We start from the raw sequence: 13,544 nt of genomic DNA, 5'->3' as shown, positions 1-13,544 counted from the left end.
CAACCTTGAAAATTACTTCACCATTTAACAAGCAGTTGTTCTCATGAACAAATGGCCAGTGGAGGTATATTTATTTCCATTGCTACCTTGGCCTTGGCAAGCATTTCAGTTTCTCAAATCCCTTCACTTCAGTCTCCTTTCCTACTTGCATCCAATTCTATACTGGATTTTGTTCAGTTATTGGTCACAGGCAATGGAGAGGAGATTTTTAAAGCCAGGGCTTTGTTTTGTGTACCTCTAATTTTTGTCTTTCATATCTGCCAGGTCCTGGCCCATTGCAGGGCATTTTGGGTAAATAAATAAATGAATAAATGGATAACTCTAAGTAAGAACTCTTTGTAGCCTTCGAAGCCACTAGCGTTGCCATTTTTCTGCTTTCTCTTTTTCCTCCAACCAAAGACAGCTCCCTTCTTTTAAACTCTTCTCCTAGGCTCTATTTTCAACTTCTTTGATCATTCCCTGTGCTCCTTCCTGACCCTCTCCAAGTTAGGGAAAAGATACATATTCTGCCTATTGGCAGATTTCAAAACATTTAAGATCAAAGTGAATGCAATGCTTTCTGGTTGAACCTTTCTGGCACTGATCCAATCACTAGGCAAGAGGATCACCTAAGGATGCTGCAAAATAAAGATGTTTTGATATTGCATTTGGGACAATGATAAGCTTCCTTGTAACTAACATGTTCTGAGTAAAGAAGCCTTATGATTAATGCATTAGGGATTGTAAGGATTTGTAATCCAGACTTCTACAGTAATTACTCTAAAACTCAAACTTGCTATATTATTATCTTGACTATAATTATCATTTTATTTATTACAATATAACTCAGCAACCTAATATTTTTATCCTCTCCACTGCCTCTCCTCTGTTCTACTCATTACCCAATGAAGAATTTGCTGCTGTTTGAATTCCTGCTTCCAGCCCCTGGTGCTGATGGATATGCACTTGACTTGCTAGCTTCCTGCCCTTGAGTTAGAGTCTGCTGGCTTTATTCCTCTTATCTGTCCCAGCCAGATGAAGGGAAAGCCATCAGGGCTAGGAACAACAGGCAAAACCCATGACAGATAAGTGTTCAAATCTTGCCCCTCTGGGAGTAATAGGCCTTGGGAAACAAGATAATGTGTTCAAGTCATGATGACTTGTAAGCCCAGAAAGTCCTCGAGGTTACAGAGTCAGCATTGCAGACTATAAAGAATGGTGAATGGAACCTGAGATGCCACCTTCTAAAAATAGGCCTTTTCTTCTTGTTCCTTTAAGCATGGGCTCCTAGTATTGGCTCCCAGTGATCAGCAGATCTTCAGGCTAATGATTTCATGTTCACCATTAGATGAAGTACGAATACTTCTTATAGTTTATGTTTGATTAACATCACCAGGAAAAGCATTTGTCCACACAATGGACAAGCCCCTCCCAGGGCTCTCAACTTCAGATTACCAGAATGAGAAGGACTAGAATTGGATATTTCAGGCCACTCCTGTCAGTCAGACCCCATGCAGGCCCAGCCTCACCCTGCAGGGCCTAGAGGGTAAGTTTATTAAAGAGAGACTTTCTTATAATACATTTATCTACTGGCACAAGTGGCATTACCTTTGAGGGCAACATAAATGATATCCAAATAACCAAAACTTTACACTTTTGCCTTGCAGTTATATATAATGCCTTCAGTAGAGTGAAACCCAGAATATTTGATTCTGGGTCATAAGAAAATCTTTGCACTCAAAATAGATAAAAGTGTTGACCTAAGGGGATTAATGCTATTTTAAGATATCTTTTTTTTCCTATTCCCTACTCTTTACACTTTTAGGATTTCTGTTTGCTAATCTGAAAAGCAAGGATTTCCTAAGCAACATCTAAGCCTCTTGCCAACTTTAAGAGTATGTTATGATAATTTCCCTTTCCCTTGTCATAATCTCTATTTCATCTCTCTAATCTCCATTAAAGTTTCTGTTCACTCTAATTTATTTTTATCAATACTCATAAACACTCTTAAGATACTTCCAATTGTCAAAACCTAATAATTTTCTGAGTACATGATAGAGATATACAATGTACTCTCTTGCTTTATTTTTCTCAATGGCCCTTTTACCTTCTGACGTATGTAATTCACTTATTTTTTTAAAAATACTTTTTTTTCCACACTAGTCTGGAAACTCCATGAAGAAAGGGATTTTTGTCAGCTTTGCTTCCTACTGTGTCCCAGGACCTGAAAAAATAAATACTAATCATTTCCACAATATGTCAGATGCCCCATTTCCAATGCCTGCATTGCAGTTTTTTATGGCAACACCAAAACTAGCAAACTTGTTACAATTTTAACTTTCAAAGTTTATAAAAGCATAATTTGAAATGATGTTTTGTGTTGCATGTATGCTCAGTGATGATTAAATTCAGAATTTGCCTTTCATTTGTGATAGTGTTGCAGGACTTTTCCTTAGTTCAGCTAAAGATTGGGTCCCTCTCCATCCCCCAGACACAAAAATTTAGGCTTGCAGATGGTTTGAAGGGTGAGTGAAGCAGGGTTTTATTGGATGAAAAGAAAGAAAAGAGGGCCTAGCCAGGGTCCCTGCTAGAGCGCTGCCTGCCGAACAGTTTGAATTCTATGTTCCTCACAGGAAGAGGAAGGGCCAGGCTCCTCCCCGCTGCAAAGGGCACGGACTTCCTAAGGCTCCACCTCAGTGGGCAGGCAGGTTGGAGTTTTTCTGTCTTAATAGTAGGATATCAAATAAAACATATTCATGTCTGTGCACGAACTCTAAACTAAACTCAAATAGATTTGAAAATTTGAGAAACTTTTTTATTAGTATAAATATGTTTGGTCTATTGTTAGTTTTGTCATATCCTCTTATAATTAGCTAAGTTTCATATATATAGTCTTGAAAATGTGGATGGCATTTATCTTTATGCTTAAATGTCTAAATATGATTAGAACAAAAAAATTACTTTTACCATTACCTTTTGTTTATATTTCAATAATTCTTAACATGAAATTGCCATGTACAATTTATTATATTGTGTTGTGACTGTAATCACCTAACTGGCATGCAAAAGTATAATACAAGTTAAGTTCTATGTTTGTGCTTATCCTTTATAATAATTGGTTCTCAGTGTTAAAGATGTCATCTTATTTTTTTTGTAAATGTCAACTCTCCATTTCTCTTTTTGTTTTGATATGGGGATTCCCAATCTTTTGACGACTGCTACTGCTATTATTATTTAATTTTGTGACACTACCCAGGTGGCATTTTAAAATAATGCGGGTAAAATTAATTTTAATTTGAGAACTGGGTGATTCTTCAGAAAACAACTAGTGACAGCTTAGAATTTTGCCAAACTTCTTTAGTTTATGTTTGCCAAAAATACAAAATGTTCTCAGTTGATAGATGAGTTTTGTTTGAAAAAGGAAAAAGCAGCTGAGAAGGGAATTAAGGCCAACATTTTTAGTGTTTGCTAGTTTCCAGGCATTCACCTACATCAACTTATTTCATCTCAACCACCCACAATAATGCATACAACGGTTTATTTGCAGATGAGGAAATGAAAACTCAGAGGTTATAAGTTACTTGCCCAAGTTTTTACTGCTGGTAAACATTAGGGCTGAGATTGGAATCTGGGCTAATCTGGTTCTAAAGCATAGATGCTTTCCATGCACCTTGCTATCTTCTGAAACTGGTCCCACAGCAGCAATACATTGTTGCCATGGTACAGCATGGCCTTAAATGGATTTAGAAGAATTCAGAGCTGATATTGGAATCTGGGCTAACCTGGTCCTGAAGCATAGATGCTTTCCACGCACCTTGCTGTCTCTTGAAACTCGTCCCACAGTGGCACTGCAATACATTGCTGCCATGGCACAGCGTGGCCTTAAATGAATTTAGAAGAAGTCTTGCCACAATAATATAATAGAATGATTGTAGGATATGGTCGGGCTATAACACGTGTCTTAGCCCTATCCCTCAGTTTCTTCTTTATCTCTTCTTTAAAGTCTATAATAATGTGTTTGGTACATGAAGTCAACCTATTGTTCTAAAGAGTGTGAATCAACTTTAACCTCTGCCTTTGTATTTATTGTTATTCCCATTTTATTTACACTAATTGCTATTTCAGAAATTATACTAGAGGAAATTTTAAAACATAAAAAGGCTGACAAGAAAACATCCCCCCAAATATTCAGGTTCATCTTAGTCATGTCTCTCCGGCAAGGATATCAAACAGCCCATCTAAGTATAACAAGGTAAAATAAAAGTTAAAGTTTGAATGAGAAACTGAAAGAAAGGGAAAACGAGAGGTAAGATCAAATGACAGCAGGAACAAAGTATTTCAAATGAATATTGTACATTTACAGGAAGCAGTACAAGCATTTGGTAACTAAGCTTCTCGATGTTTTTTTCCCCTTATTTGGGCCTGTCTGCTTAACTAGATTTACAGGATGTTAGAGTTGAAAGGAAGCTCAGGGACTTTTGCATTTTTCCTTTATAAATGAAGAAACTGAGGCCTGGTTAGAAATGGGGAAGCAAAAACTCACATCTCCTTTCCTCAAGCTGCCTCCTAAAGAATCCATTTCTTCAAACTTTGATTTATACGTGTCAACTCTTGCCCACAAGAGAGCACAGTAGTTCACATGCCCTAGAGGTTTCCATGGTGACTACATTGAGCCTGAGAATAATTATGGTATAATGAGTAAACACACGAATTCTAAGTTTCAACTCTAGCCTCTGCCATTTGCCGGCTCTGCGTGTCTCCTCAGGCAAGTTATATAATCTCTCTGAGCTTCAGTTTCATCATCTTACGAAACTGATTTGGTGGTCGTAGCTCATACTTTTATGACTTATTGTGAAGATTGAGTGAAATTAGGCACATAGGATATTTGGAATGATTCTTAGCATAGTATAAGTATTTAATAATTATTATTTATATTTAATAAAACCCTTTTATGGTTTTTAATTCCATCAGATTCTATGCAAAAGCTGTATGTTCTTTGATAAATCATGAAGAGTTAGTTTAGGGACAATTGAATTTGCATTTGTCAAATATTTGTGATGTTCTCTTCAAACTTTAATCCAGTTCCATAGTGGACTTACATAAGTGGTAGAATCAAGTGAGCACTCCAGAAAGAGTGACTTGACTTGGATATTTGAACAGAATTTTCTCCTACACTGACTAACTGCTATGCCTCTCCTAGTTCAATGCACTTCACCCTATTAGAGTGGAAATTAAATATTAAAGCCGCTTCACATGTAAATGAACATGGCTTAAAGTCCATTTGCAAAGCAGGTGGCAAAGAAGGAAGGAAAAAGATCTTGAATAACCCTATTCTCTCCTGCCAACCCCAAGAAATCTACTTCTTATTGGAAGGAGAGGAGAGAGGAACTCATTATGCCCGTTTCAGAGCTTGTTTTCTGAACCTGAGGGCAGTAATGAAACATGAATGGACATGATCTGATTTTAATTTAATTCAACAAAGTGTTTTGAGTGAAATGGCACTGTGAGCCACTGATAATATAGAAAGATAAATCAGATATTATTCTTGCCTTCAAACACCTTACAGGATAGCTGGGGTACCTGATGAATAAGCACTGACCTCCTTGCATAAAATAAATACTCTAAACAAAAGTCTTTCTTTAAGAGTTTTGTGTGCCCTGTGCTACACTCTATTTCAGATACCAAACCAATGCCTAAGAATTGAGACTGTTTTTACTCTCTTTCTGAATTTCTGCTGGAATACAAGATAAAGGGTCCTTCAATGTAATTTCATATTATTGCATATAGTTATGTATGTAACTCTTACACAGAGTTACCATTCAGTCAAAGTAAACGGAAATGCCTGCTGCGGTCCAGCTCTGATCATCTCAAAAATGTACCTCCACTAAGCATGGCTGAAACCAGGTTTCATGTCAAAGGCAGGAAAAAATAGTCACCTTTACGTAGTTCAGAAACTGAAGTGAAACTTACAGCCAAGTTTCCAAGGCCTGTGGTTACTGGTCTTCCTCCCTCTTCTTGCTCTGCTACCCCTGCCTCCTGTTGCCTTTTTCTAAATCTCCCAGTTGAGTCCTGGAGTTCATTTGGTCTGAATCTCAGTAAATCAGAGTCCCTTTCATCCCAAGCTGAGACACTATCTTGGACCTTGGATGCAGAGTATTAAGAGTCTGTGGTAGCCACAGTAGTTAAGTTTGTTTGTTTGTAGTTTGTTTGTAGTAGTTAAGTTTGTTTGTTTGTTTTGAGACAGAGTCTCACTCTGTTGCCAGGCTGCAGTGCAGTGGTGCCATCTCGGCTCACTGCAACCTCTGACTCCCTGGTTCAAGCGATTCTCCTGCCTCAGCCTCCCAAGTAGCTGGGATACAGGCATGCACCACCATTGTCCAGCTAATTTTTGTATTTGTAGTAGAGATGGGGTTTCATCATGTTGGCCAGGATGGTCTTGATCTCCTGACCTCGTGATCCGCCTCCCTCGTCCTCCAAAAGTGCTGGGATTACAGGCATGAGCCATCGCACCCGGCTAAGTTTATTTTGATTGGAAATGACAGAAATCAACTCTGGCTAGCTGTTTTTTTGTTTGTTTGTTTGTTTGTTTGTTTGTTTGTTTTTGAGACGGAGTCTGGCTCTGCCGCCCAGGCTGGAGTGCAGTGGCCGGATCTCAGCTCACTGCAAGCTCCGACTCCCGGGTTCACGCCATTCTCCTGCCTCAGCCTCCTGAGTAGCTGGGACTACAGGCGCCCGCCACCGCGCCCGGCTAGTTTTTTTGTATTTTTTAGTAGAGACGGGGTTTCACCGTGTTAGCCAGGATGGTCTCGATCTCCTGACCTCGTGATCCGCCCATCTCGGCCTCCCAAAGTGCTGGGATTACAGGCTTGAGCCACCGCGTTGATTTTGTTTTTAAGTGAGTAGGGTACAAGAACAGGAGAACAGGAGCAGAATTTTTTTTCTTTTTGTGATAGAGTCTCACTCTGTCGCCCACGCTGGAGTGCAGTGGCATGATTTCGGCTCACTGCAACCTCTGCCTTCCAGGTTCAAGCAATTCTCCTGCCTCAGCCTCCCGAGTAGCTGGGACTACAGATGTGTGCCTCCACGCCCAGCTAATTTTTTATATTTTCTTTTTTAGTAAAGACGGGGTTTCACCATGTTAGTCAGGATGGTCTCGATCTCCTGAACTTGTGATCCGCCCGCCTTGGCCTCCCAAAGTGCTGGGATTACAGGCGTGAGCCACTGTGCCTGGCCCAGAAGCAGAATTTTTGAAAAGGATATTAACAATATACCCTCCCAGAATTTAAGGGCAAGTTGAACAACCAAGAGACAACAAGGAATCTGCTTAGTAATCATGGCAACTCTGAGGCTTTCAGTCAATTGATATGTCAGTCTTAATTCAGCTGTGATCGTCTCAGAAGTGTACCTCCACCCAGTCTTTCTGAAATCAGGTTTCATGTCAAAGGCAGGAAACAATAGTCTACTTCGTGTAGTTCAGAAACTGAAGTTGGTGGACCTTCTCTCTAGAGAAGTAATTAAGTGGATACCCAAGAATTGAATCCAGTTAGTGTGACCAGATCAGGTGTTTGAAGGCAGGGCCAGGTCTGGGGGTATTACATGGTTGTAGGGAATCTATCTCTGTACACTGGGAGGTATAATCTCTGCCGAAGGGGAAATCATTAAGCCTCACAGCCATGCCAAGAAGTCTGTATATTGGCTTTTCCTTGGGCAAGAATAGTCAGCTAAGGAGAACTGTCTTTTAGGACACCAGATTTGTATCCATATAAGTTGCCATTTTATAAGTACATTGTCATCTTCTTCATCTCACAATTTAGTTTAGCCTCATTTGTGGGGTTACTAGTTAAAATCAATCTACAGTCAGATCTACTCTCCTGGTTGACTCAATACCATTTTCCTTTGTTTTACTCTTGTTGAATTAAACTTTAGAGGAGATTTTCAAAATAGAATTTGGGTTCCTCCACTAGAGATTTGAAGAGCTGTGCCTGCAATTGTTGTCCTTTCTTGCCCTAGGTCTGGAGAATTGTGGACCTGGGAGGCTGGTTCATCCTAGGCTCTTTCCTGGCTCCAGTCTGCATTACTGTAACGTTCATTCATTAATTCATTTACTCATCTGCCTTCATTATGTCAGAAACTGTATCAGGTGGTATGGATACAAAGATAAATTTGACCCATATGTGGGCTGAAGAGGCTCACAGAGGTTGGAAATGCACACATTGGAAAGGCAGTGGCTCTCTAATACCAAGAGGTAACAGCACTGCAGGCTCAGGCAGTAGCCCAGCCCAGAGATCCTTACCCTGCAGCACAACTGGCCCCGGCAGCCATTTCTCCTACAGGGACTGATACTGTGGTAGCAGAATAATGCCCCCACAAAGATGTGCACATGTCTCCCTGGACCTGTAATATATTGTTACATGGCAAGAGGGAATTAAGTTTGCAGATGGTATAAAAGCAGCTGATCAGATAACTTTGGGGTGGGGAGATTATCCTAGATTGTCTAAGTGAGACCATTGTAATTGACAGGGTCCTTATAAGTAGTAGGGAGCCAGAAAAGGGAGGACCAGAAAGATGGCAGCAGGAGAAGGATCTGACTGGCTGTTACTGGTTTTGAAGACAGAGGAATATGGCCACAAGTCAAGACATGAGGGCACCTTTCAAAGCTGGAAAATGCAAAGGAATGAATCCTCCCTAGAGCCTCCACTAGGAAAGCAGCCTTGCCAGTTTTAGACTAGTGAGACCCATTTCAAACTTCTGACTTCCAGAACTGTAAGATGATAAATTTGAATTGTTTTAAGCTATTATGTTTGTGGGAATTTGCTACAATAGCAATAAAAAATTAGGCCAGGCACGGTGGCTCACGCCTGTAATCCCAACACTTTGGGAGGCCGAGGTGGGTGGATCACCTGAGGTCAGGAGTTCGAGACCAGTCTGGCCAAAACATGGCGAAACCCCATCTCTACTGAAAATACAAAAATTAGCCAGGTGTGGTGGTAGATGCCTGTAATACCAGCTACTCGGGAGGCAGAGGCAGGAGAATTGCTTGAAGCCAGGAGGCAGAGGTTGCAGTGAGCCGAGATCGTGACACTGCACTCCAGCCTGGGTGACAGAGCAAGATTCCACCTCAAAAAAAAAAAAAAAAAAAATTAACACAGGTATTATTATGTGAAGTGTGTGTCTGGTCATATCAAGTGAGTACATCTTTCTGGAGTGTCATTTAAAGCATTGTTTTCATATTAAGTATTAAATATATGAAGTAGAATGAAAATTAAGCATCAACTTTGAAGATAAAGCATATGAGTTCAAAATGTATCTAATTTGGGAGCTGCTTTGATCCCTAGGCTTCAATTCCCCTCTCCTCTTCTGCAGGGTGAAAGTGTTTAAGAGGCACCAATTTAACTCTAGTAATCACAAGTAGTGATTACTGACTACCACCATTTTTATTCCTAGTAGAATGTTGCATCTAGGTCTTTTTTAAGATTTCAAAATTCATGTCCCCAAAGATGCGATCATTCAAATTTTATTTAAGGATTTAAAAATATTCTGTCAAAGAATAATAATATCTAATATGTTATAATTTTCCCACCAACATTTATTTGGTGCCTTCTGAAAGAAGCATAGTTATTCTCACTAGTCAGAAAAGGAGCAGAAGCTTGTAATGGTTGTCCAAGGCCAATAAGTACTGAATGGCAGTAGTGACAATTGAACCCTGTTCCTCTGCCTGTGCATCCAGTGCTCTTTCCAAGGGTCCAGAGTGACTATGAGGCACATCACTGGGAGTGTTTCTTAGGGGTAGGAGCCAGCGCTGAATTTACCATGCATCTGCAATGTGAGCACTGTGTTCACAGAGCCCCTGAGTCTGCACAGCGGCTACTCTTGATATAGGTACTGCTTTTTTCATTCTGACTGTAAAACTGTAGTCCACCCCTTCTCTTCATATGACTGGCTCTGTTCTTATGGGAAGATGACATCGACAAAAGAGAGCACAGACAATGTACAAGAATGGGACCGTTCTGATAATGGCGAAATCCATTTTTCATTGTGATCCCCATGCTGCAATGCCAATGAGAGGCAGAAAGGGGAAGGGCCGGAGGCTTTCATTCTTCTCTGAGGTCGAGATCAGACACCCTCTTCTGGCTTTTCTCAACAGCTTTTCATTTTACAGCAGCACCTTATCTGGGCCCAAGTGTCAAAAGCCACAGTTCTGTGTTTGCAGTTAGATATTGCATGTACTCAAGTATCACAGAAGGATTTTGTTTTTTTTTTTTGAGACAGAGTCTCTCTGTCGCCCAGGCTGGAGTGTAGTGCTGTGATCTCGGCTCACTGCAACCCCCGCCTCCCAGGTTCAAGCAGTTTCCCTGCCTCAGCCTCCCGAGTAGCTGAGACTACAGGTGCCTGCCACCACGCCCAACTCTTTATTTATTTATTTATTTATTTATTTATTTATTTATTTATTTTGTATTTTAGTAGAGACAGGGTTTCACTATGTTAGCTAGGATGCTCTCGATCTCCTGACCTCGTGATACACCCGCCTTTGTCTTCCAAGGTGCTGGGATTACAGGCCTGAGCCACTGCGCCCGGCCTGTTTTGTGTAGATTTATCATTAACATTAGGGTGTTTTTTAACCACAGAGGAGATATTTTTCATTTTCTTTCTCTTACTCTAATTCAGGTTCTCTACTTTCCAGAATCTTTCAAATATTTTCAGACGCCCTTCCTTATGACTCTTGGAAAATGTCACCCTCTCCCAACCCCACCTTTTTTATTCTCTATCCCTTTACCATGCCCTATTCATTTTTTCCATAGCACTTCTCACACATAAAATATTTTTTTAAATTTTTTTCTGTCTCCTCTACCTAGAACATAAGCTCCATAAGAGCATTTAAACTCCTTTGTTTGCTGTTGTATTCCCAGTACCTAGACAAGTGCCTGGCACAGTGCAAAGCTCTGTAAATATTCGTTGAATGAATTGCTGAATTCTTTACATCTCTTCCATCTCTGGTACAATCTTAGGACTGCTGTAGAAAAGACCCTAGTAAAATTAAAAGCAAGAAACCATAGCAAGGAAGAAAAAAAAAATCCCCTTAAGTTGCCTCTTTTTGTAGTTAGTTTCTGATTGACTGATTGATTGAGGGAAGGATTTCAAGAAGGAAATGTCAGAAGCATAGACTCAGAACTGCTCTGAGCCCTTGGAACAAAGTTCCCCAGCCCCCTATTCCTGGCCCCCTGGGCTGAGCCCTTTTTCTGCCTGAAGGCTCCCCCTCCAGGTGGAAGGGGAGGCAATCACTTGTGAGCACCAGCTTGTTCAGGTCATGTTCACTTAGTAATGCGAAGACTTTGCTTGGTTACTCTCATTAATTGGGTAGTATCAGAGAGTAGGGAGAATGCTCACTTTTTTGAAATCCACTAATTTGTTACAAGTTTATTCTGAAACTGGCAAAAATAAGGGCAATAGAATAGATCTTCCTCTATCCCAGTGCGTTTGTTTAGTCTTGTTTTCATGGCTTTCATAAAGCCTTCCTGGGAAACTTCCAGTTATTACTTAAGATCTAAGTCAAACGTCACCTCCTTTATGAAAGCTGTCCTGAATCCTTTCATGGAAAGGTTCTTCAGGCAGTCTGGGGTCCATCATCATGCTTCACTCACATGGCTGCCATTGGTCTCATCACCCTGTTCATTTAAACGACCATATCTGTTACCAGTTCTGAGCACCAGGAGGCCAAGGAGCATCTCCATCAAGCTTTATATCTCAGTGTCCAGCTTAAGTGCCTGACACCTAATTGATGTTTGATAATGTTGAGAAAATAAGTGAGGGAATACATGAAAAAAATAAAAGACTTTCCAATTGAGCCACAGTTATCCAGTTAGCGTTTGGACCTTCCTTCTGAGAACACTGTTCGATTATGTACTTTTTGTCTTCATTCAGGCACTCTGATGGTTCTAAAACATCCCTACCCAAGAAAAGTGGAAGAACCTTCCATTTATGAGTCTGTTCGGGTTCACACAGCAATGCAGACAGGAAGAACAGAAAATGACCTTGTGCCCACAGCACCTTCTGTAAGTGACCTTCAATGTCACCACAAGCTCTCTCACTGTCTAAAATCAATCGAGTTCAATAAAAGTTAATAAGAGTGTATTTGTTCACATAAAAATTCTAGCTTGGAATATAAAACTTGGAAAGGAATGTAAGATTTGAAGCCTATGACTCAGATCATCTGGTCCTGGGTAGATCATAAAAATTACAATGCAGCTGGACATGGTGGTTCATGCCTATAAACCCAACACTTTGAGAGGCTGAGGCAAGAGAATTGCTTGAGCCCAGGTGTTGGAGACCAGCCTGAGCAACATAAACATCTCTACAACAAACTTTTAAAAATATTAACTGGGCATGGTGGCATGAACCTGTAGTCCCAGCTACTCAGGAGGCTAAGGTGGAAGGATTACTTGAGTCAAGGAGGCTGAGGCTGCAGAGAGCTGTGATTGCGCCACCGCACTCCAGTCTGGGTTACAGAGTGATACCTTGTCTCAAAACGAACAAATGAAAGCAATACAATAGTAATAGGATTTTAAATACTTAGAAAATGGAACTTAAATCTCTGTCCTTAGTTAATCAAACCACTTCATAGTAGAATGGGAAAGAGAAGTTTGCATTCACATAGTTTACTAAACTGTTTTCTTCTACAATTTTCTTATATTAAGAAAATATATATTTTTAATATTTCAACTACCTATGGAAGACAAATATTCTCCACCTTTACTATAAAAACTCAGTGTATTATTTTGTCTAGCTTTTTTCCTTTACTGACTAAGGTTTACAGACAGAAAACACTTGTGCTTCTTTGCAACGTGAGCCATTGTTCAGTTTCAGTGCAACTGGGGCACTCATTGTTTGTCCAAGAGTCTGTTTACATTTGTTTTGTGAACTGTGACTCTGCAGAGGTTCCTCTCCAACACCCCTTTCCCTTCATTATTCTGAAGGCTCTTCTATTTGTTGTCTCTTCCTTGTTTGCTGAATACTACTGGTATTAGAAACCTCGATTTGGGCAGATGAAGAAGAAGATAATACCCAAATAAATATCAAGAACTAATTCTGGATAGTAATCATGACACTTGAAAAATAATCACTTGAAGACATTCGGCTACAAATTACATTAAACTAAGTGTGACTTTCTATATCTGCAGTACTTTTCTCTACCCTTGACCAGAGAGATCTTTCTTAAAAAGAAGCCTTGCCACGTGACCTCTGCTTTACATCCTTTGGTGGTGTCGTTTGTCTTCATGGCCCACCTGGACCCTGCTTGGCTCTCTGTCTTCATCTCATGCTACTCCCACACTCACACTGTGAAACCTGTCTCTCTCCTGTCCCTGCATCTGAAATGCTGCCAACACCATTGCTATCTACTCATCCCTCAAGACTGCTATCAGGGATCAGTATCTTCCAGGGAGGCTTTCTTCACCCCGTCTAGCTTCTTTTACAACGCTCCTCTTCTGTGCTCCAGAGCACCCTCTGTTTGCCTTTATTCTAAAATTACCATGCTGTGGGCTAATTACCTTCACATCTCTCTGCCCTCC

At 40.4% G+C, this 13,544-nt stretch overlaps 1 protein-coding gene across 2 annotated transcripts in view; it reads left to right on the top strand.

Moving 5' to 3' along the window:
• DAPP1 (dual adaptor of phosphotyrosine and 3-phosphoinositides 1) overlaps positions 1–13,544 on the top strand; it is a 58,674-nt gene that overhangs the window by 27,759 nt on the left and 17,371 nt on the right. For both annotated transcript variants that reach the window (XM_050791550.1, XM_050791549.1), the window contains exon 4: positions 11,899–12,029. In XM_050791550.1, coding sequence (XP_050647507.1) covers positions 11,899–12,029 — 131 coding nt within the window. The remainder of the gene's footprint in view (positions 1–11,898; positions 12,030–13,544) is intronic.

Source organism: Macaca thibetana, chromosome 5, assembly GCF_024542745.1.
Source record: "Macaca thibetana thibetana isolate TM-01 chromosome 5, ASM2454274v1, whole genome shotgun sequence".
In the NCBI taxonomy this organism is placed as follows: domain Eukaryota; kingdom Metazoa; phylum Chordata; class Mammalia; order Primates; family Cercopithecidae; genus Macaca; species Macaca thibetana.
This window is presented reverse-complemented; position numbering and strand designations above follow the sequence as displayed.